Source organism: Neoarius graeffei, chromosome 17 (genome assembly GCF_027579695.1).
Source record: "Neoarius graeffei isolate fNeoGra1 chromosome 17, fNeoGra1.pri, whole genome shotgun sequence".
Taxonomy (NCBI): Eukaryota; Metazoa; Chordata; class Actinopteri; order Siluriformes; family Ariidae; genus Neoarius; species Neoarius graeffei.
This window is the reverse complement of record NC_083585.1, coordinates 66,441,746-66,466,806: the sequence shown is the minus strand read 5'-3', so window position 1 is coordinate 66,466,806 and position 25,061 is coordinate 66,441,746. Positions and strand designations below refer to the sequence as shown.

Genomic DNA, 25,061 nt, shown 5'->3' with positions numbered 1-25,061 from the left:
GTTCTTGGCTGCAGGAGTGGAACCCAGTGTGTTCTTCTGCTGTTGCTTTTCTGTTGCTGAGATGCTTTTCTGCTCACCACGGTTGTAAAGAGTGATTATATGAGTTACTATATCCTTCCTGGCAAAAAGCTCGAACCAATCTGTCCATTTCCCTCTGACCCTCTCTTATCAACAAGGCGTGTGTTTCCGCCCACAGAACTGTTGCTCACTCAATGTTTTTTGTTTTTCTCACCATAAAGACTGTTGTGTGTGAAAACCCCAGGAGATCAGCAGTTTCTGAGATACTCAAACCAGCCCATCTGGCTCAAACCAACACCCATACCACAGTGAAAGAAAGCCACACTTTGAGATCACAATTTTTCCCATTCTGATGCTTGAATGTTGTGAACATTAAGTGAACTGAAGCTCTTGATTTGTGGTTGGTTGAAGAGAGCAACTGGACTTGCTTGAAGATTCCTGAAAACGTTTCGCCTCTCATCCTAAAGGCTTCCTCAGTTCTGTCTGACTAATAGGGAGTATCCAGTATTTATCCTCTCATGGATCATCATAGAATCCGAATCAGAATGCTGATGGCTGCATTGTAGGTGGCTGATAAAAGATGTCATAGACACCCACCTCTGTTCAATGATGGTCGTTCCAGGTTGATAAAAATGAACGATCCTCTCTGGCTAAGATGTCTGCCAGTTTTCTGGAAGTCCTCTCATACTCCCGCACCAGTCGAAGGGATCTCATCCCAAAGTGCGTAGAAACATATCTGTGACGAATCTCAGTCACCCAGGTACATAGTACTCTGTGGTTGGTTGAATAGAGCAACTGGACTTGCTTGAAGATTCTTGAAAACGTTTCGCCTCTCATCCTAAAGGCTGATCCCTTCGACTGGTGCAGGAGTATGAGAGGACTTCCAGAAAACTGGCAGACATCTTAGCCAGAGAGGATCGTTCATTTTTGTCAACCTGGAACGACCATCATTGAACAGAGGTGGGTGTCTATTGCCCCGTCCACACGGCAACGGATTCAGGTGAATCTGATAAAATGTTTTATCGTTTCGGCCTGGCGTCCACACGGCACTGGCGTTTTGGGTGCCCCAAAACGATATTTTTTGAGAACGGGTTCCAGAGTGGAAAAATCTGGCAATGGCGCCGTTGCGAAGTCGTCTGGATGAGTAGAACAGATTTGTTTACGATGACGTCACAACCACATGACTAGAAGACCCTTCAACAGACTGTTTTGTATGAACCACTGCATTGCATTCACTTTTGTATACAGCTTTTCTTTTAAATAAACAAGTAACTGAACCATTTCTTGAATTTCTTTTTTTTATTGGATAAGACTGCTTTTCAAAATGTTCACACACAATATAAAAAGCTATATAAATTATATAAAAATGCTTTTCAAAATGTTCACACACGATAAGAAAATTAAGTTATATAAAACTATGCACACTAATAAAACTAATTTGTACACGCAGAAGGCACGATTTCCTCGCGTAGTCGCAGCCATCTTCTTGTTGTTGTGTGCTTGTTCCTGTGAGTGCTTCACGCCGGGTAGAAGAAGGGGTTTATGCGCATGCGTTCTACTTCTTCTATTGTTGTGGTGTCTTCGATGGGACCGTCTTACAGCGCACGTAGAGGTGTGGCATGTGTATTGCATCGTTTTCAGCAAGCGTTGCGTTGCCATATGTACCTGATATTTTACTGATCCGTTGCCTATGTGGACGCGATTTTTTTTTTTTACCCGCTAAAAAAAAAAAAATCTCGTTGCCGTTGTCGTGTGGATGTAGCCTATGACATCTTTTATCAGCCACCTACAACGCAGCCATCAGCATTCTGATTCGGATTCTACGATGATCCATGAGAGGATTGGATACTCCCGATTAGTCAGGCAGAACTGAGGAAGCCTTTAGGATGAGAGGCGAAACGTTTTCAAGAATCTTCAAGCAAGTCCAGTTGCTCTCTTCAACCAACCACAGATTACTATGTACCTGGATGACTGAGATTCGTCACAGATAAGCTCTTGATTTGTATCTGCACGATTTTCTGCACTGTGTATGGGTGTAAATAATAAAAGAAATAGAAACGGAGACAGGAGTTCAGAGCGTTTACCAGGTAAGAAGTTAGAGAAACAGATCCATCCCAAATATTAATCTTATCATTGGATGAGCAGAAGACAAGTACAGGATGAGTCATCAAAAATTGTTTTTCCAGAAGTGAAACACACCAATTTTGACCACAGGGACACTTTAAATATAAATATAACCGTCCGCTCACACTTTATGAACCACAGGTCTGTCAAAGAACAGGTTATCCAGCGAAAAGGTGAACTCTGATGATGAATCTCCCATTCTCTGGGTTCAGGTGAACTGCTGCTCAGAATAATCTGGAAGCAAAGCAGAGGTGTGGATATAAGTTATTCCAGTTCCTGTATTAGTTTATATCCCAGACCTCTAGAAATAAACCAGTGATATTAAATACAGTATAAACATTATGTACGTTAAAGAGGCACCATTTTCAAAGTTAACAGGCCTTTTAACTAAAGGTCTGAGGCGATCAATAATACCTGCACTGCAAAAAATGATCTCTTGTTGAGAGAAAATATCTATTATTTCTTATTAGAAGTTTACTAGAACTCAAATATAAGATTATTTAGCTTACTTTGAGACGCTTTTACTAATTTCAAGCCTTAAATTTTCTTATTCTATTGGCAGATAATTTTGCTTCTTTCTAGGAATGCTTAAAATGAGCAAAATTATCTGCCAATAGAATAAGAAAATTTAAGGCTTGAAATTAGTAAAAGCGTCTCAAAGTAAGCTAAATAATCTTATATTTGAGTTCTAGTAAACTTCTAATAAGAAATAATAGATAAATTCACCCCTATTAAAGATATTTTCTCTCAGCAAGAGATCTTTTTTTTGCAGCGTGTACAGTAGCACCAGCTAGCTAACGCCTCAGATTTAACCTGACTAGCTCTATTCTTATAATATTTTAAAACTGAATTATCAATTTTTAGACATATTTTACATCTTCGCTCGAGTCGAAACACGACATATTTCTTGTAGGACGTCACTCTGATGTCGATATATCATTTATTAATACCTTTTTTTTAATTAAAATAGGCTTTGTTCGAGTTTCATGAAGCTAGCTAGCTAAGCTAACCTACCAAATTTGCCTCTTTTTTGGATGCGATCTCGCGCCCCGCTATGGTTTTTTTTGCTAGCTCGTTAGCTCTCTTCGATAGCAAAAATTAACTCGGTTCAAAACAGTTTTCTTTTATTTATTGTAACAGGAAACATTTTATTCTAAGTTTTTAAGTCTCAATTGACATAATGAACAAGCACAAACACAGAAATACACAAACAAACCCACTGATGGTTTAAAATCAAGCCAAGGGCGAGGTTGAGTGGGGAAAAACAGTACTTGTGTCCCAAACGGCTGCCTAGTGCACTAGATATGACGTTTACGCCGTTAGAGTTTATATCCTATGTAGTGTACGTCTGTTTGGAAGTAAGGGTCAATTTGGGATGCGACCAACAGGCACAAGTCTATCCTGTTCGGACAGAATGTACAAGAAAAAACAAACAAACCTTAAAATAACTGAAACTTGAATTGAACAAGAATAGATCAGTGTGGAAAGAGGGTTTTTTTTTAATTTAGGCACTTAAAACAACATGGAATAAGAAAGAAAGAAAAATCCTTTGAGCTTCTTTAAGGTTAATTAGCATGTTATCTTATATCAAGCTGCATGTATTTTAGATTTGGGAACAGATACAGATTATAAACTGTCTTTAAGGAGTTTGGACAATTCATGGGGATAAATAAATAAATAGATAAATAAGAGAACTTTGAGAGGGATGTTTATGAACATTCAGTCTTGTACTTGAGGAAGTTGTATAAAATATATACTTATATTGTTACATGGAAGGAAATCGATGTAAAATATTGACTTCATTTCTTCCTCGTTTCAGTTTTTATGTTATTATTATTATTATTAAAGTCGGCTTCATGGTTAGTTAAGCTAGCAAAGAGCACCGGCAAGCTGCCTTTTCACACTAAAAAATGCAAAACATCTCTGGTTTAATCACGAGTGGACCATATCTCTAGGGCTAATTTAGCTTAACCACATGTATTTAAGGTGTTAATAGAATTATCTTTCATACACAAACGACAAAAAGCGAGCTTCTTTGTCGTGTCTTGTATTAGCCACAACACACAGACTCAACTCGGGTGCTTAGTGCCAGCTATTTGGACTGTTCCACTTGTCTTTAGGTGATACCATGTCTAACACCGTCCGGAACTATACGATTCATTACTATATTCGGGACAAATTTACAGATGTGATAAAACATTTACGATATTTTTAGGTTATATATTTTCACTGACGGATTCTAAAAGTGAAAACGCGTACTTCTTTCTTTTCTATCAACACGTCTTCCCCTACAGGGCCGTGCAGTGGTATCGTCCGTGGACCATCGGCGCAAACATGGCGGCTTTGAATTCGAAATGGATGGAAGGCATTTCAAAAAAAATGAAATGATCTCACTTCGGTGTTATTGTTTTCGGTTTCAGCGACAGAAAGGTATGCTAAAGACAGTAAATGATGTGATGTTTCTTTTCGACATGGAAGATCCTGTTGTGTCCAGGTTGTAGGAGAGCTGTGTGGGGTTTTAGCCTTGATATGGAAAGATAAAAGGCAATCATTGCTACCTTGCTAACACTTAGTGTTCTTATTCCCAGCATGCATTAGCAAGAGGAATAAAACTAAAGCAAGGCAGACTGGTGTGTCAGAGGAGCAATTTGACATGCTGTGGGGCTTTTTCTAGACTTTTTGCATGCTACACGCTTTAACGTGGTACAGGCTGCAGGACTAAATGCTGCTCTACAAGATGGCAAACCTGTCTTAATGAGTGCAATGGTCATGTTAACTCGTCGTGCATGCTTATTTATGATCCCTTTATGCACTTGCACTACGTTTTTTACCTCCCCATGACAGGAGATTTAGACCAGTGGACCATAAACTTTACTTTTCACATTGAAACCACAATACAAGTTAATTTTTCTCATTAGATTGCAGTGGGGAACACCAAGGCATGCTATAATACATGTTTCCTGAACCTGAGATTGGTGTAATGATCCATTTTAATTCCGTTTTCGTACTGTATAGCATCTTTCTGGATCCAGGTACAGTATGTTATCCTGTAAAATACTAACAACTAGAAGGACACTCGGTAGAGTGCATACCTGTGCCAAGCCACGTATTTGGATTTGCATCAAGATCTAATCAGTTGTTCGTTGGCCCATAACACACCTTTCCACCAAATTTCATCAAAATCTGTTCATTACTTTTAGAGTTACGTTGGGAACAAACAAGCGAAAACATAACCTCCTTTAATACAGTTGGCAGGGGTAACATAGGTAAACCTGGTGTTAATTTACGTCATAATATGCCTCCAATGTAATTTTAATCATAATTTACTAGCTAAAACCTCTGATTATTTACTACCCCATCAGGATTACATTAATGGCATTTAGCAGACGCTCTTATCCAGTCAATACAATTATGTGTGTCAAAACAGTGTTAAACTAGAAGGACACTTGATAGAGTGCATACCTGTGCCAAGCCACATATTTGGATTTGCATCAAAATCTAATCAATTGTTTGTTGGCCCATAACGCACCTTTCCACCAAATTTCATCAAAATCTGTTCATTACTTTTCGAGTTACGTTGGGAACAAACAAACAGAAGTGAAAACATAACCTTCTTTAATACAGTTGGCAGGGGTAACATAGGTAAATCTGGTGTTAATTTATGTCATAATATGCCTCCAGTGTAATTTTAATCATAACTAGAAAAGCACTCGGAGAGCGCAGACCTCCACCAAGAATCCTTTAAAAAAAATCCGGGGATCCAGAAGGTGATCTGGATCACCGCCAAAATTTAATGGATTGTTACTTGTGCCCAGTCACACCTGTGGAAAAAATTTCAGAGCAATCCGTTCATTACTTTTTCCGTAATGTTGCTAACAGACAGACAAACCAACGCTACCAAAAACATAACCTCCTTGGCGGAGGTAATAATAATAACTAGAATGCATTTCCAGAGAAAATGCGAAAGTGTGCTTGCTCAGGTGCGCCGCCATGGTGACCCGGCAAGAGAGGCGACTGCACACCCACACGACAAGTTTTGTGTCAACACGCGAAAGTTTTGCCAAGACACAAGGTGGATTCTCATACGGAGATGACAGGCTGGCCAGGTTCTTTACAGGGACATCCCAGAGCATCACTAACATGAAAATGTAGATGTAATTCTAAATCCGTAAAGAGATATGACCCAAAACACGTTTTTGCTCATTGTGGCGCCCCCTAGTGGCCAAATGACACCAAATTTGATGAGGGTACATGAACAGGTGCTGAAAGTCATCTCAACGAATATGGTCGTGATGCGTCAAAGCGTTTCTGAGATATGAGCCAAAATACGTTTTTGCTAATTGTGACGCCCCCTAGTGGCCAAATGACACCATATTTGATGAGGGTAGTTTGGATGGTGTCTAAAGTCATGCCACTAATGCCGCTTTTCCACTACCAACGCGGCTGAGTTGGGCTGAGCCGTGCCGTGCTGAGTTGGGCTGAGTCGAGCTGAGCGGGGCTGTTGGAGTTGCATTTCGACTACAACCGCGCTGAACCGTGCTGGCTGGAAGTGGGTGGACACATTGGGTGGAGTTAGTGAAAGTGGGTGGACGTCACGTGATGTCGTTAGGCGGCGCAAACAGTGACATCAGTGACCTTTTAAGCGGTAGTCTCACGACCCGGATAGTAAACAATAAACATGGAGGACATGGAGTCGTTAGTGTTGCTGGTCTTGGTGCTGTGGCTTGTTGTCACCGACAACGCCAACAGATACTGGCAAGAGCGTATAGATGAGGCGAGGCGCATAAGGCTTCAGAAATTCTCGTAATTCTTCTTCTTCTGGGTTTACGGTGTTTACAGATCCCAGCGTGCTCGTGGGGCGTGTGTGGGCATGTGAGGACACTCCTCCTCACCAATCAGTGCACAGGGGAGTGTCTCCTCACGCCCCTAGCCCCACTCGGCTTGGTTTGGCTCGCTTCAGCCCCACTCCAAAACCATGCGAGTTTTGGGTGCTGAGTAGGGCTGAAGCGAGCTGAGTCGTGCTGCTCTGAGGTAGTCGAAACGCGAGCCGTGTCGGGCTGAAGTGAGCTGAAAAAGGGTAGTGGAAAAGGGCCATGAATATGGTCTTGATACGTCAAAGCGTTTCCGTGATATGAGCTCACCTCCTGTTTGGTGGCTTCGCCATCGATTTTGATTGGCTGCCACGGGCGAACGCTTCGACGTATGAGAGCGAAACGAATATCATTCATTAGGCATGGACTGGAGATCATGTGTGCCAAGTTTCGTGATGATTGGACAAAACATGCGGCCAGGGTCACTCTACCTTCACTTTGGACAAAATTCAAAATGGCGGAAAATCTAATTAGGCGGAGAATGACGTCATAGGGTGCGTTGGAATCGTCTAGCTCCAAGGAGTCCAACGGCACCAGACTTATGAAAATCGGACATACGGATCAAAAGTTACGTGCATGAACGCATGTAAGACTGTGATCAGTTGGTGGCGCTAAAGCGTGAGACGTACCAACATGAAACTTGATTAAATCAATCAGGGCCCACTCCTCTATCAGTGTACCAAGTTTCATGACTTTACACCTTACGGTTTGGCCTACAGAAGGAAAAATCCCTTTGTTTTGCGTTGCGCGTCCACTCATTTCAATGGGGAAAAAATTAATCCTTTAAAAAAATCCAGGATCCAGATCACCGCCAAAATTTAATGGATTGTTACTTGTGCCCAGTCACACCTCTGGAAAAAATTTCAGAGCAATCCGTTCATTACTTTTTCCGTAATGTTGCTAACAAACAAACCAACGCTACCGAAAACATAACCTCCTTGGCAGAGGTAATAACTAGCTAAAACCTCTGATTATTTACTACTTCATCAGGATTACATTAATGGCGTTTAGCAGACGCTCTTATCCAGAGCGACATACCTCAGGGTTGGGTGCCTTGCTCAAGGGCACTTCAGCCATTCCTGCTGGTCCAGGGAATCGAACTGGTGACCTTTTGGTCCCAAAGCTACTTCTCTAACCATTAGGCCAAGGTTTCCATCTGAGGATTGTCAGATGGCACAGTGATTGATAGCAACGTTGTCATGGCAACATAAACCTGCCCTATTCATACAGGATTAGTTTTTCACAGGGATGTCAGTCCTGTAATTATTACCCGAGGATCTCTGGGATCATCTGAATCCATCATGCCAGTATTTCTTACAGTCTTGACATATAAGCGTCTAAAAAGATTATGCTGTATTTTACCTGAAATGAGCAGTATTATATATCCTGTCTGAATGGACATGTTGGTAAACATTGTGTTATATAGTGTAGTAAGAGAGGTTTTGAGCTTTTTCATCAGTATAAAGACACTCCAGGGAGTGTGCGTGCTTTTCTATCGTCTGCCACCGAAGCGGAGTTTAAAATGCACAACAATAAAGTATAGATGACCTGCTGGAGAAGCAACATTAAAATGCTTTTTTAAAAAAAGCCCTGACACTACAACTCGCGATGCTTTGCGATGAAAATGAGGCGTTTGCTGGCGATGCTTCCCCGAGTTTCGGTAAGTATTCCCAAACCCATCTGAGTATTCGCCGCTTAGTTTGCCGGCAAAAACATCACCATCAAATGCGTTTCAATGCATGCATTGACATTTTTTGCAATGTTTTTGGCCACTCACGAGGTGGAGACACCAAAAAACAACTCGCAAAGCTCAGAGAACATTCACCGTGCGTCGCACTGTTGGTGGCGATGTGATTAATTTTTTATCGCCAAGTATTCTCAAACCCATCGCAAGCTATAGCGTGACCAGGACCTAAGGTAAGTTATCATGTTCTTCGAACAGGCACAGCCTACAGATAACGTTACCGGCTCATGATTAAGCACAACTTGCATGGACACGCCCCCTATGACAAGTGGTTATAATAAAGGACAAAAAAAAAAAGTGTATGTAATATGTAGATGTGTGTCTGACACACCTATCTAATTGTTGATTCTGTCTCATGCCAAGCATTAATGTGTGTTCTATGCCCCTAAGTGGGGCACGAATAATTGGTGACTGCGAGTTTATGTATATGGAAGAGGGCGGATAGTGCCTTCCTCCATGGGTGTTGCGCTGCTCCGTGACACAGCATGAGCAGCAGTTTGAAAAGATGTGGTTGGTTGGTTTCACGTGTCTCAGAGGAAGCATGTGATAGCCTTGACATTCCCAAGATGGTAACCGTCAGGATAGAGGAGAATTAAGTGGTGTGTGTGAGAATGTGAATTGACCAAGACTAAAGCTAGTATCTCACTGGGCTGCGACAAACTGTGAACGTCATTCACGAGAGAGTTTCAAAAGTGTCTGGAAACATTCGCGGGGCTTCTCAATTTCCTCGCATGAGTCGCAAAGTGTTGCTCCTTCGTCGCTGAAATTTTGAACATGTTCAAAAAATTTGTGCGATAAAATTTCTCTCAAAATAGCCGCAAATGCGTCGCTGGTGTCGTAAAGCCGTTGCAAACCCTTCTCAAGTCAGTTTTCGTGAGGCTTCCTCTACTTCCCTGCCTGCCGAGGGAAAGCCGGGCTGCGACCGGCTGCAACTAGTTGGAGACGCAACAATTATGGTAAAATATGCGAATATCAATTCAGTGCAATTCCAAGTGAAAATTGTCGCTAATTCGCATATTTTATCGCAATTGTTGTGTCTCCAACAAGTCGCGGGCTGTCACAGCCCAGTGAGATACTACCCTAAATTAAGGAGAAATTTGGGGGGGTAAAAACAAAAACCATGTGTCCGGGCTGATCGTTTCATAAGTACAGTTGTGAATGGGGTCCAATGTGTCTGAAGCCCCTTTTACACAGATTTTCCATAATATTGCTGTAAAAATGACCCCTCATTATGCTGTCTTTGGTCATCTACACCGAACCAATTAAAGCCGCACCAGTGTGTGATTTTACATAGTGTTACAGTGTTCCAGAGCCAGAGGCGTAATGGAGTATCAGCATCTAGGGTGACACAAGATGCTACACATCAGAAATATGAATACCCAGAGCATATCAGCGCTACTTTCAAAACAATAGCAGCGGGTGAACTAAATGTTGAGGTGTGTTTGCTTGCCATGTACATTTATACCACTCTTCAAACACAAAGTTGCTTAGCATCATGTTTGTTCGATCAGAAACATGTTGGAAGAGAAATAGAAAGGCACAAAATTCCCACCTTGAACAGGCTGTGTAAAAGGAACTTGAGATACACTGCGATCTGATCACTCAAACCACAATCGGAGGTGGTCCGAGATGTCTACAACCACATAACATCTGTGATTCAAACACAAAACTGTCCCAATGTATCCTGGACAGCAATAACTGGTCCCTTGATTGACTGCATCATTCCATCATCTAGCCATAATCATTGTGCAGCTGTTTGGAAATTGCAAATTTGGAAAGGGGTGTGACATATTAGGCAGCAAGAGAACAGTCGGTTCTTGAAGTTGATGTTTTGGAAGCAGGAAGAATGGGCAAGCGTAAGGATCTGAGCGACTTTGACAAGGGGCAAATTGTGATGACTGGGTCTGAGCATCTCCAAAATGGCACATCTTGTGGGGTGTTCCCAGTATGCAGTGGTTAGTACCTACTAAAAGTGGTCCAAGGAAGGACAACCAGTGAACCGGCGACAGGGTCATGGGTGTCGAAGGCTCATTGATTCGCATGGGGTACGAAGGCTAGCCCATGTGGTTCAATCCCAGAGACACCTTACTGTTTTAGTCAGCATTAACTTTTTCAGCAGTCGCCAGTTCACTGGTTGTCATTCCTTGGACCACTTTTGATAGGTAACTTGTTTACTTCCGGTACTTCCCCTGATTTGAATAGAAAATTATTCAATACCCTCTGACCAATCACAATCCAGAATTCAACAGCACTATGGTATGTAATTCTAATATCCATTTTGATCCTTTAATTTCAGTTGCAGGGATCAGACTTTTTATTCCTGCAGAAAGGTAAAATTTGACTTGAATCCAAATTAAGTTCTTCCCTTTTTTTTTTATTTCATCTCCCAGACGTAGACCTGAGGCATGTCTGCTGTGAAGGTGAATACCAAGAAAGAGGAAAATGACGAGCCCATGTCAGAAATCTCTGGGCTTCTAACGAGCAAGCCAGCATTTTCTCCTGAAGGGAATGTACTAGAAGCATCAATGCAGTACCCACACGAGAACATGACACCAAACGGTGACCAAGCAGATCTGCTAAAACATGTTAGTTTTATTGACTCCATCTGTGTTGATGAGCCTGCCAAAGCTACCTATGTCAATGGATCAGCTTCACCCAGCATTTCACAAGAAATGTTATTGGACATCTCCAAGTCAATGCACACACAAAATTCTACCAACACACCCACCATCCAGTTAGATGACTGTGATCCACTTCAAAAAGATGGAGAAATGTCTGTAAGACAGTTGGTAACAGCTGAAGATGTGGAAAATCGGGGCATATGGGGCTTTGATGCGGATTCTCCAGAGAATTCATTGGACAGTTATGATGATGGAGATGATCTCGAGTGGAATCCCCAGAAAGAGTTTATGAAGTTTCTGCTGGAGGATCAGGACTGTTCTGAAGCGGAGGCTAAAATTCCTGCTGCTTCGTCTAGAAGAAAGTATAAACTGGACAAGGTGGTGATTGCAAATCCCACAGAAAACTCAAAAAATGATCACCTTGGTGAGGGCAGTCAAAAAGAAGTAGACCCTGAATATAAACAATCCAGAATGCCTTCACCAGTATCAAACAAGTCACAATACTCAAACGGAACAGCAGTGGCCTTCCAACACCTTTTACAGAAACCAGCAAAAATCAGGAAGAATAGTCAAAAGCCTGGATACGTTAGAGAAAATCTGTTGAGAGACTCTGGCTGGGAGGAAGAACCTGCATTATTTCCCAGCAATAGCAGTTTTAAGGACAAATCTCATTCACAAACGTACACAAAAAACGGTTCAAATCAAAAGCCATTCATATGCAAAGAGTGCGGAAAAGACTTTTCTAATCACACCTCACTCTTGAAACACATAACTGTTCACCAGACAAACAGACATCAGTTTGTCGAGGGGATTACAGGAGCAGATGAAATACCGAACGAGGGCAAAGATGCAAGCTTACAGTGTCCCCAGTGCAATTTTGGAACTAACTGCCCCAATACCTTTGTCCAACATGCAAAAACGCACGAGAAAGACAAGCGGTATTATCCCTGTCAAAAGTGCAACTTCTTGGCAGCAAGTAAGCATGAGCTAATTGCTCATATGCTTAGCAAGCATCCTGTCAATGATGCCCAGCGTACGAAAGTCGGAAGGCAAGATGTATTACAGGGACAAAAAGGTGGCAAGTCAGATAGAAAACCAAACTTGGGAAGGAAGCTCAAATCTTTAGACAAAGATTTGCTATTCTTACACGACTCAGAAAATAGCAGCTGTTCATCACCTGAAAGCGAAGCCCAACAATCATCTATAGAAGCTGAAGACTCGAATGGCCTTTTGCAAACAGATAAATCAAACTCAAAAGACACTGCCGATGATAAATTGGACAGAAGTGAATCAAAACTTGACAGATCAATTCACACACTGCTATCTCGAAAGAGGAATCGTGATTCAGAAAGCAAGTCTACTCCAAACTTTGACGAAATTAGTGTTTGGGCTGGGAGCGATTCCTTCAATCCAGAAGAGGGATCACCATCCCCTGCCAAGTGCAAGGGGGAACTATTTGCACTAAAGGACGACAACTCGGTTTGCACTCTCAAATCTGGTGGTCAAGGATTCAGCTGTAAGAATGATTGTTCGAAAGGGGAAAATTCAAGCACTAACCACAAACATGTCCCGTTGGAGAAGCCAACTTTAAAGAAGTCCCCTTCCAAAAGAAAAATGTCCACTCCATTCCACAACCTACAAGGCCAAGATATTCTGATTGATTTTCCCAAATGCAGGCAAATCTTCCAGAAAAGCTCCGGCCTCTACTTTATTAAAAAATGTGATGCTAAAGATCGTGTACGTATCAGCAACACCACTTTTAGAAGCCCAAATGCCTCGTGTGACCTCTCCAAGCAAGAACCAGGTTTGCTACCAACAGTTTCTATAAAAGAAGAATGTATGGAAACAGAAGTCTGGGGTGATCCCAGCGAATCGGATTCTGTCATGAAAAACGGGGATTTCAAGGTCACTCTGAAGTCTTGTCCCTACTGCCCGGCTGTGTTTCAGTCAGGGATTGGTCTCTCCAACCATATACGAGGGCATCTGCACAGGGTGGGCGTAAGCTATAAAGCACGTCACGTTGTGTCTGTAGCCCAAGTGGCTTTCCAAGATAAAGTGCCTCCTGTTCGGCGAAGGATGGCAGCGATACCTCGAATTAAAACAGGTATGCTTTTGATTTTTTTCCCTTAAGTTTTCTCCAGTTGACCTATTTACTTTAAAGTGCGATCAAGTCCAAAACTTAGGGGTTTCTATTTCAAGGACTTGTATCCTGTACTGCTGGGGTATGATGAATACCATGCAACAGATACTTGCTTGCAAAGTTTTTCTCCATGCATGGTTAAAAACTGGTGACCTGCTAGTGTTCCCATAGTACTTTTTTGAACTTGTTTGCAAGGTCTCCCATGGTTCCTGAAGGTTTGGTGAAGTACAACACTAAGAAAAAATAAATGCAAGGCATATAATGTTTAGTAAAACCTTTTGTTTTCCCATAATAACATTTTGTTTTAAGGTATTCCCTTAGTCAGTTCGTTTGGTCAAGTCCCAGATTGAGCTAGGTGTGCTTAGCAAAAATTCATAAAGGACCAGCCACTTAAGATTCCTTGTTTACAATAGTTTAGATAAGAATCAAACATGACTAAATGGTGACGTTTTACCTTTTAATGCTTAACCATTTAGTTTATGGCTATAGCGAAGACAATTTAGACTGGTTATGTTCACTTTTCATGTTACTACATTTTAGTACCACAGACTGTGAACAGAAGAGATGTCGGTTTTACATTTGAAGCACAGATTTTGGTTTAGGGTGTAAAGATTTGCCCATTCCTCCCCGAGAGCATTAGTGAGATCAGGCAAGAAGACTTGGTACGAAGTTGATGTTCCAGTTCATCCCAAAGGTGTTCAGTGGAGTTGACTTCAGTCAGGGATCTGTGAAGGTCACTCGAGTTCTTCCACTCCAACCTTAACAAGCCATGTCTTCATGGAGCTTGCTTTGCTAGAACAGGTTTGGGCCTCTTGGTTCCAGTGAAGAGAAATTATAAAGCTACAGCATACAGACATTGTACACAGTTTTGTGCTTCCAACTTTGTGGTAACACTTTGGGGAAGAACCACATATGGGTGTGATGGTCAGGTGTCTGCAGACTTTTGGCTATATAGTATAAATGCCACAACCAAGGAGCTTTTGTGTTTCCAAAACTGTTAAATTCATAACTCATAAGTAATTTAATGCTAATGATTTGATGAACATGTGCTCCTCTGAGTTATATATTTCTTGTTGTAACAGAGGTTGACTTGCCATTGATCGAGCAGCATTCAGAGCCAAAATCGGAGCTCGTATGTCCACTATGTAGGGAGTTGTTCGACAACAAGAAGGGATTATCCAATCACGTTCGGGGCCATCTGAAGAGGCTGGGGAAGCCATGCTCTACAGCTACAATCAAATCACCCGTGCTCCTCCTGAAGGAACTGATGCGTGACAAAAAGCAGTTCCAGATTAGATTACAGGCTCTTGAAAAGAAGTTGAAAGGCCGCCGCAGGAACTCTTTATATCCCGTCAAATTTAGTAATGGTGTCATTATTTCTTCGGCGAAAGTGCAGCGTTTTGCACAAGGTGGCAAACGACATGGACATATTTCCTCTCGATTGGCGGAGGAAAAGAAAAGGACAGAGTGTAATAAAGATGCAATGAAAGGATCTCCATCGAGCGATCTTATAGGAATTCTAAAAAAGAGGAGAGCTCATGAAGAGGCCAAAGTGAAAACGTTGCCCCAGACTGCGAGGAAAGCTGCTCTTGTTAATCCAGTTAAAGATCCATCAGCACAACTACCAAACTCAGTATCAGGTATTTGTTTCATTCATTTTTCTTATTTTGGAAGGTTTATGCTAATATATTTATGTACGATAGTTATGCTAAATAGCTAACTTTTTAATAAAAAAGAGTAAACTACCATATATACACACACGATCCTTCAGTATCTTTATTTTATCCTTGTTTAATGTATGAATTTAAGGAATCAGGTTCATCAACACCTGAACAGGAACGGTTGAGCTGAGGGTTGTTTTTTTTAGTAAAAATTACATTTTGCATTTGTTTTTGTAGCAACTATTTGTTCATGGAGTTCTTTGATTATCTAAAGTTTATGTAAATTAAGTTCTACTATGAAGCCATGCAGCACTTACAGTGCCTTGCAAAAGTATTCATACCCCTTGAACTTTTTCACATTTTCCACCTTACAACCACGAACTTATAAGTTTTTTATTGAGATTTTATGTGATAGACCAACACAGAGTAGCACAGAATTGTGAAGTGAAACGAAAATGATAAATGGTCTTCAAAATTTTAAACAAATAAAAATCTGAAAAATGTGGTGTGCATTAGTATTCAGCCCCCCTGTACTCTGATACCTCTAAATACAATCCAGTGCAATCAATTGCCTTCAGAAGTCGTCTAATTAGTTAATAGAGTCCTACTGTGTGTAATTTACTCTCAGCATAAATACACTTGTTCTGTGAAGGCCTCAGTGGTTTGTTAGAGAACACTGAAGAACAAACAGCATCATGAAGACCAAAGAACTCACCAGACAGGTCAGGGATAAAGTTCTGGAGAAGTTTAAAGCAGGGTTAGGTTATTGAAAAAAATCCCAAGCTCTGAACATCTCAAGAAGCACTGTTCAATCCATCATTCAAAAATGGAAAAAGTATGGCACAACTGCAAACCTACCAAGACATGGCCGTCCACCTAAACTGACAGAGCGAGCAAGGAGAGCACTGGTCAGAGAAGCAGCCAAGAGGCCCATGATCACTCTGGAGGAGCTGCAGAAATCCACAGCTCAGGTGGGAGAATCTGTGCACAGGACAACTATAAGTCATACACTCCACAAATCTGGCCTTTTTGGAAGAGTGGCAAGAAGAAAGCCATTGTTGAAAGACAGGCATAAGAAGCCATGTAGGGGACACAGCAAACATGTGGAAGAAGGTGCTTTGGTCAGATGAGACCAAAGTTGAACTTTTTGGCCTAAATGCAAAGCGCTATGTGTGGCGGAAAACTAACACTGCTCATCACCCTGCACACACCATCCCCACTGTGAAACATGGTGGTGGCAGCATCATGCTATGGGGATGCTTTTCTTCAGCAGGGACAGGGAAGCTGGTCAGAGTTGATGGGAAGATGGATGGAGCTAAATACAGGGCAATCCTGGAAGAAAACCTGTTGGAGGCTGCAAAAGACTTGAGACTGGGAAGGAGATTCACCTTCCAGCAAGACAATGACCCTAAACATACAGCCAGAGCTACAATGGAATGGTTTAGATCAATGAATATTCATGTGTTAGAATGGCCCAGTCAAAGTCCAGACATAAATCCCATTGAGCATCTGTGGCAAGACTTGAAAATTGCTGTTCACAGACGCTCTCCATCCAATCTGGCTGAGCTTGAGCTATACTATTCAAAAAAAGTAGGGGATATTGGATTTACAAGTAGAATGAAATGCAGATCATGAGGTCAGGAAGGAAACAAATGACAGAAAAACATTAAGGAAACATTTGTCAATTTATTTGAAACCCTGTGTACAGTCAGTAAAGGACAGATTCTCCAGAATAAGGGTCAACACAAACACAGGGTCACACAGCAAATTTACCACCATTTTGAAACTGAGTCAGTAGCAGGTAAAACCCCCTCGGTTGGCTAGACAAGCTCGAATTCGGCGTGGCATACTCCTAACGAGACGTCCCAGGTCATTTTGGGGAATGTTATTCCATTCCTGTTGCAATGCTGCAGCAAGTTCTTGGACATTGGCAGGAGGTTGTTGACGTTGGCGTAGCCGCTGTCCAAGCATGTCCCAGACGTGCTCGATGGGGGAAAGGTCCGGACTGAGTGCTGGCCATGGTAATCTGGTGATATTCTGCTGCTGGAGGTAATCTGTAACGATCCTGGCCCTATGACATCTGGCATTGCCATCTTGGAAAATGAAACGGCGGCCATAACGACGTGCAAACAGCACAACATGGGGTGCCAAGATGTTGTCCCGGTAGTACTGCCCTGTGACACGTCCAGCAACAACATGCAAGTCTGTTCTGCCGGCAGCAGTGATGTCTCCCCACACCATTACAGAGCCACCCCCATACGGATCATGTCTAATGATGTTAACATCATGGAAACGTTCGTTACGTCGGCGCCAAACCCTCCTGCGTCTGTCCAGGAAGTCCACAGTGAACCTCGACTCATCTGAGAACATTATGTGTTTCCATCGGCGATTATCCCAGCGTTGATGACGACGACACCATTGGAGTCTGGCCCTAATGTGACGATCCCTCAAACAGGGAATGACACGAGGACGTTGGGCGTGTAAGTGAAATCTGTGCAGTCGATTCCTGATGGTCTGGCCACTCACTACCAAGCCAGTATCCCTTCGAAGTTGAGACCTTATCTGATTTGCTGTTACCATACAATTTCTCAAGGCAATAGTGCGGATGAATCTGTCCTGAGCCTGAGTTGTTGCCCTTGGTCGACCGGATCGTGGTCTATCCTGAACAGACCCTGTAGCACGATGTCTGGACCATAATCTGCTGATGACAGACTGGGAAACATTCAATGCTCTTGCCACAATGACCTGTCTTGTGCCAACCTGTAGCATGCCAAGGGCACGTAACCTCTCATCCTGTGTTAGACGGCGCATGGTCTCTGTTTAATTAACGACTTCAACCACTGATAATCTGATGCTTTCTCTTCAAAATCTTCCTTTGGAGTGGCTCTAACCTTCCAATTCAGAGTCATGCAAATTTGTGGCACGACCCCCTTGATCATCAGTAGCATCCCGTGCTGATCATGAGAGTGTCATTGATGTGTTTGGGTGATGAATTTCTTTGGAAATGCTTCCTCAGTAAGGAACTATACAACATGCTTTCGTATCCCTTTGTATATGTGAAAATTTGGATCTCAAAATAAAATATCCCCTACTTTTTTTGGATAGTATATTTTGCAAAGAAGAATGGGCAAAAATTTCAGTGTCTAGATGTGCAAAGCTGGTAGAGACGAACCACAAAAGACTTGCAGCTGTAATTGCAGGAAAAGGTGGCTCTACAAAGTATTGACGCAGGGGGGCTGAATACTAATGCACACCACATTTTTTTTAGATTTTTATTTGTTTAAAATTTTGAAGACCATTTATCATTTTCGTTTCACTTCACAATTATGTGCTACTCTGTGTTGGTCTATCACATAAGTTTTTTATTGAGATTTTAAGTTTGTGGTTGTAAGGTGGAAAAACATGAAAAGTTCAAGGGGTATGAATACTTTTGCTGTATTCATTCACTGTATGGTATTAAAAGTACCTTGAAAAACCTTTATTATTAATAACACTTACACAGAATGTTCATCTTCTGTTAGTGGAGTAATATGAGCACTAACAAACCTCTATACACTATATTGACCTAAAACTTTTGTTCTGGTGTGGGTTTCCCCCTCTGATTTGAATGCTGAGCGCTGATTTGTACTATCAGTCAACATGATGATAATTTGCAGCTGCTCAGAGAATTTCAGATCAATAACTGCAGTGGTTTTGTTTTTTTTTTTTTTGCATCCTAAACATAACTGAAAACAAGCAAGAATTCTAAGAATATTGTATTCTAATATGCCACTTTAAAAGATTTACAAATATAAACTTAAACATTTTATTACTTGGTCTAAACTCTGTGACGTAATGATGATGATTAAACAGTTTCCATGCTAAAGGGGCATGAAGTAAATATTCAACTAATAAATCTATTTAACTGTGAATTTAATTCTGAGTTTAATTTGAAAATGTGAGCAGAAATAAAATTATTCTTTGAAATTCGACAAAGATACAAGGAAGATAAACCATAACAATGAAATTCCTGTTTTCCTACATATGCAAGGATGTAAAATTTATTCCTTTGCCAAGCCCTTATTTTGCACCATGTTTTTTGAAAATGTAAATGAAAAACTAAATTTATTCTTGAAATTCCATAAACACAAAACAAAGAAAGGAGGATGAAGTACAACCCCAATTCCAAAAAAGTTGGGACAAAGTACAAATTGTAAATAAAAACAGAATGCAATGATGTGAAAGTTTCAAAATTCCATATTTTATTCAGAATAGAACATAGATGACATATCAAATGTTTAAACTGAGAAAATGTATCATTTAAAGAGAAAAATTAGGTGATTTTAAATTTCATGACAACAACATATCTCAAAGTTGGGACAAGGCCATGTTTCCCACTGTGAGACATCCCCTTTTCTCTTTACAACAGTCTGTAAACGTCTGGGGACTGAGGAGACAAGTTGCTCAAGTTTAGGGATAGGAATGTTAACCCATTCTTGTCTAATGTAGGATTCTAGTTGCTCAACTGTCTTAGGTCTTTTTTTTGTCGTATCTTCCGTTTTATGATGCGCCAAATGTTTTCTATGGGTGAAAGATCTGGACTGCAGGCTGGCCAGTTCAGTACCCGGACCCTTCTTCTACGCAGCCATGATGCTGTAATTGATGCAGTATGTGGTTTGGCATTGTCATGTTGGAAAATGCAAGGTCTTCCCTGAAAGAGACGTCGTCTGGATGGGAGCATATGTTGCTCTAGAACCTGGATATACCTTTCGGCATTGATGGTGTCTTTCCAGATGTGTAAGCTGCCCATGCCACACGCACTAATGCAACCCCATACCATCAGAGATGCAGGCTTCTGAACTGAGCGCTGATAACAACTCGGGTCGTCCTTCTCCTCTTTAGTCCGAATGACACGGCGTCCCTGATTTCCATAAAGAACTTCAAATTTTGATTCGTCTGACCACAGAACAGTTTTCCACTTTGCCACAGTCCATTTTAAATGAGCCTTGGCCCAGAGAAGACGTCTGCGCTTCTGGATCATGTTTAGATACGGCTTCTTCTTTGAACTATAGAGTTTTAGCTGGCAACGGCGGATGGCACGGTGAATTGTGTTCACAGATAATGTTCTCTGGAAATATTCCTGAGCCCATTTTGTGATTTCCAATACAGAAGCATGCCTGTATGTGATGCAGTGCCGTCTAAGGGTCCGAAGATCACGGGCACCCAGTATGGTTTTCTGGCCTTGACCCTTACGCACAGAGATTCTTCCAGATTCTCTGAATCTTTTGATGATATTATGCACTGTAGATGATGATGTGTTCAAACTCTTTGCAATTTTACACTGTCGAACTCCTTTCTGATATTGCTCCACTATTTGTCGGCGCAGAATTAGGGGGATTGGTGATCCTCTTCCCATCTTTACTTCTGAGAGCCGCTGCCACTCCAAGATGCTCTTTTTATACCCAGTCATGTTAATGACCTATTGCCAATTGACCTAATGAGTTGCAATTTGGTCCTCCAGCTGTTCCTTTTTTGTACCTTTAACTTTTCCAGCCTCTTATTGCCCCTGTCCCAACTTTTTTGAGATGTGTTGCTGTCATGAAATTTCAAATGAGCCAATATTTGGCATGAAATTTCAAAATGTCTCACTTTCGACATTTGATATGTTGTCTATGTTCTATTGTGAATACAATATCAGTTTTTGAGATTTGTAAATTATTGCATTCCGTTTTTATTTACAATTTGTACTTTGTCCCAACTTTTTTGGAATCGGGGTTATATAACAAAAATGTAAGTTTTACAACTTTTTTAATTTTGTTACGTTAATAACGAGCCAATTACTGACCTAGAATTAAACAAGGTATTCGTGTTAAAGTGGGTTAATAAGATTTTACAATTCTTAATTAACCTATTTAAGGCCCACTTTACACGGGGACGGTCTGAAACAAAAACGCAAAAGTCCGTTTTCGTTCTCACTTTTTTCCGCGTCTACACGACCGTTTTCAAGGAGGAAATCTGCGTCTATACGGTGACGCATAAATGTGTGGAATTCAATTGGATGTGCATGCCAGGCGGCTAGGTGGTGCTGTGAAAGACCTCGGCTATGTCTGCACGCATGCGCAACGTCTTCCGTCTAGCGAATGATGGATGTAATTACAGGAAGAGTGTTTATTTAAAAACAGGCAGGCAAACAGTTCAAAAACGTACAACCCCGATTCCAAAAAAGTTGGGACAAAGTACAAATTGTAAATAAAAACAGAATGCAATAATTTACAAATCTCAAAAACTGATATTGTATTCACAATAGAACATAGACAACATATCAAATGTCGAAAGTGAGACATTTTGAAATTTCATGCCAAATATTGGTTCATTTGAAATTTCATGACAGCAACACATCTCAAAAAAGTTGGGACAGGGGCAATAAGAGGCTGGAAAAGTTAAAGGTACAAAAAAGGAACAGCTGGAGGACCAAATTGCAACTCGTTAGGTCAGTTGGCAATAGGTCATTAACATGACTGGGTATAAAAAGGGCATCTTGGAGTGGCAGCGGCTCTCAGAAGTAAAGATGGGAAGAGGATCACCAATCCCCCTAATTCTGCGCCGACAAATAGTGGAGCAATATCAGAAAGGAGTTCGACAGTGTAAAATTGCAAAGAGTTTGAACATATCATCATCTACAGTGCATAATATCATCAAAAGATTCAGAGAATCTGGAAGAATCTCTGTGCGTAAGGGTCAAGGCCGGAAAACCATACTGGGTGCCCGTGATCTTCGGGCCCTTAGACGGCACTGCATCACATACAGGCATGCTTCTGTATTGGAAATCACAAAATGGGCTCAGGAATATTTCCAGAGAACATTATCTGTGAACGCAATTCACCGTGCCATCCGCCGTTGCCAGCTAAAACTCTATAGTTCAAAGAAGAAGCCGTATCTAAACACGATCCAGAAGCGCAGACGTCTTCTCTGGGCCAAGGCTCATTTAAAATGGACTGTGGCAAAGTGGAAAACTGTTCTGTGGTCAGACGAATCAAAATTTGAAGTTCTTTATGGAAATCAGGGACGCCGTGTCATTCGGACTAAAGAGGAGAAGGACGACCCAAGTTGTTATCAGCGCTCAGTTCAGAAGCCTGCATCTCTGATGGTATGGGGTTGCATTAGTGCGTGTGGCATGGGCAGCTTACACATCTGGAAAGACACCATCAATGCCGAAAGGTATATCCAGGTTCTAGAGCAACATATGCTCCCATCCAGACGACGTCTCTTTCAGGGAAGACCTTGCATTTTCCAACATGACAACGCCAAACCACATACTGCATCGATTACAGCATCATGGCTGCGTAGAAGAAGGGTCCGGGTACTGAACTGGCCAGCCTGCAGTCCAGATCTTTCACCCATAGAAAACATTTGGCGCATCATAAAACGGAAGATACGACAAAAAAGACCTAAGACAGTTGAGCAACTAGAATCCTACATTAGACAAGAATGGGTTAACATTCCTATCCCTAAACTTGAGCAACTTGTCTCCTCCGTCCCCAGACGTTTACAGACTGTTGTAAAGAGAAAAGGGGATGTCTCACAGTGGTAAACATGGCCTTATCCCAACTTTTTTGAGATGTGTTGTTGTCATGAAATTTAAAATCACCTAATTTTTCTCTTTAAATGATACATTTTCTCAGTTTAAACATTTGATACGTCATCTGTGTTCTATTCTGAATAAAATATGGAATTTTGAAACTTCCACATCATTGCATTCCGTTTTTATTTACAATTTGTACTTTGTCCCAACTTTTTTGGAATCAGGGTTGTAAGACAAAGGCAGTCGTGAAATGAGCAACAGTCACATGAGGAACAAACAGAATAGCGGAGGTAAAGACAAAAGGCGGAGTCCAAATACACAAAACAAAGTCAAAACCAGGAAGGCAGTAGACGGACACAAAGCTTGGTAATGCGAAAGACTCGTTACAGTGCCTATACTTCACCAAATCTGTGTGTTTAGAGAGTGCTTATAAGTTCGTGCTGTGATTGCGCTGTAATCCAGAACAGGTACATGGTACTGTAACTAGTCTTAATGGCACTGTGCACTCCAAGCTCCAGCGCATATGGACGTGACAGGGATGTTCTTTGGAAGACTTTGACTCATTGTCATTGAAGGTGGGGGACACCCACTTAGTTTGTTTTATGCGAAAGTTCATAGTAAAACATTTCGTTATAGCGGGGTTGCAGTGTAATTGTATTTGTATTAGCGCATGTTTCACTTCCTTTAATAGAGCTGTAATATACTAGATTGTGGTCATGTGACCAGTTACATCACAGACTCAAGGCAATCATTTCACTGCAGGAAGAGTTTACAATTTCAGGACAAAAACCAAAATAAAATTTTGTTTGCGGTTGAGAGTGGTGGGATTAATTTGGATTAAGTGGGATTTTTTTTTTTTTTTAAATCTGTCATACTAGGGTTTTATTCTCTGAAACACATGACCAGCAGAAATTTAATTATTCAACAAAATGTAAGATTTTTTTTTTCCTAACAACTGACTCTTTCTGTTTTCAGAGAAAAATGAACTCAACAGAAAGGTTTGCATTCACTGTAACACAACTTTCCACAGTGGAGTGAGCCTCTCTAATCACTTGCGGGCGTACGCACGACGAAAAAGAAACGCACTTTTGGAAGGAACAAGTGAGTTGTTTTACGTTTTTTGTGAAATGTAATAGCATTATAACCGGAGAACATAAACCGGAGGAGCTGTGCTTTATTGTTGGCCATGTTGTTCACCTTGAATAAAGACTCACTTTAGTCATGGGATTTGAACTCGCAGCCTTCTGATCACAGACTCGGAGGTGGTAATAATCTCATCTCATCATCTCTAGCTGCTTTATCCTGTTCTACAGGGTCGCAGGCGAGCTGGAGCCTATCCCAGCTGACTACGGGCGAAAGGCGGGGTTCACCCTGGACAAGTCGCCAGGTCATCGCAGGGCTGACACATAGACACAGACAACCATTCACACTCACATTCACACCTACGCTCAATTTACGCTACGTTCACACTGCAAGGCTTAATGCTCAATTCCGATTTTTTTGTGAAATCCGATTTTTTTGTGAGGTCGTTCACATTAACAAATATATGCGACTTGTATGTGATCCTCAGTATGAACGAAAAGCGACCTAAAAGTGTTCCGCATGCGCATTGCAGGATACGACGACGTCACACGCAGTGAGCATGGCCAGTGTTTACGGAAGTAAAACCGCCCGGTTGCGGTATGACTCATCCAATCTAGCTTGAATAGCTGCATCCCCCCAAATGGAAATCAGCTCCCTAACCTCTGCGTCCTTCCATTGAGAAGATTCAGAACCTTCACAGCCCGAAGCGTCCCTCGCATTGATGTCATGCGCAGGGGCGCAGATACGTTTTTTGAACTGGGAGGGACAAAAAACTGGGGGGGGGGGGGACAAAGCTGCCAGCAAACCAACCCCAACCCCGATATGCCTGTCAAACTTGTTGTTAGTAACCATAGCAACCAAGCTCGAGCTCGCAACCTGTGCAGTCTGCGCAGCTCAACCAACCGAATATCAGTCTTTGTTTTGTTTTATGTGAGTTGTTGCAACTATGTATACACTGCTGTGCACCTCAATAAACCGAATGGTAATTAGTCTTTTGATTTTTCCGTGAGGTTTGCCTTATGCAAAGAAAGACAGCATAGACGTTTTTTCCTCCCTATAAGTGGGGGGGGACCGAACGAGGTGAATTTAAATCTGGGTGGGACTCGTCCCCCCCTCTATCTGCGCCCGTGATTATGCGCCATGTTGTTGTAACTTTTTTTGAGAGACCCGCCGCCTACTTCAGCGCAGAATAGTGACGTTTGTGGCTTGTTGATGACGTGTAAGTCGGATGAATGCGA

At 41.6% G+C, this 25,061-nt stretch overlaps 2 protein-coding genes across 5 annotated transcripts in view; one reads left to right on the top strand and one right to left on the bottom strand.

Annotated features, from left to right (window-relative positions):
* hfm1 (helicase for meiosis 1) overlaps nt 1-3,426 on the bottom strand; it is a 91,428-nt gene extending 88,002 nt beyond the window's left edge. The window contains exons 1-2 of the mRNA XM_060897871.1: nt 3,363-3,426; nt 2,268-2,376 (exon numbers count right to left, since the gene is read on the bottom strand). Coding sequence (XP_060753854.1) covers nt 2,268-2,341 — 74 coding nt within the window. The 5' untranslated portion in view covers nt 2,342-2,376; nt 3,363-3,426. The remainder of the gene's footprint in view (nt 1-2,267; nt 2,377-3,362) is intronic.
* Nucleotides 1-25,061, top strand: part of znf644a (zinc finger protein 644a) — a 52,347-nt gene that overhangs the window by 11,331 nt on the left and 15,955 nt on the right. The window contains exons 1-4 of one of the 4 annotated variants that reach the window (XM_060897870.1): nt 4,158-4,572; nt 11,148-13,482; nt 14,601-15,158; nt 23,716-23,841. In XM_060897870.1, the coding sequence (XP_060753853.1) occupies nt 11,163-13,482; nt 14,601-15,158; nt 23,716-23,841 (3,004 nt within the window). In that variant the 5' untranslated portion in view covers nt 4,158-4,572; nt 11,148-11,162. Of the gene's footprint in view, nt 1-4,157; nt 4,573-7,029; nt 8,674-11,147; nt 13,483-14,600; nt 15,159-23,715; nt 23,842-25,061 lie in introns of those variants that run through there. The other 3 variants (XM_060897867.1, XM_060897869.1, XM_060897868.1) reach the window with 3 other exon arrangements.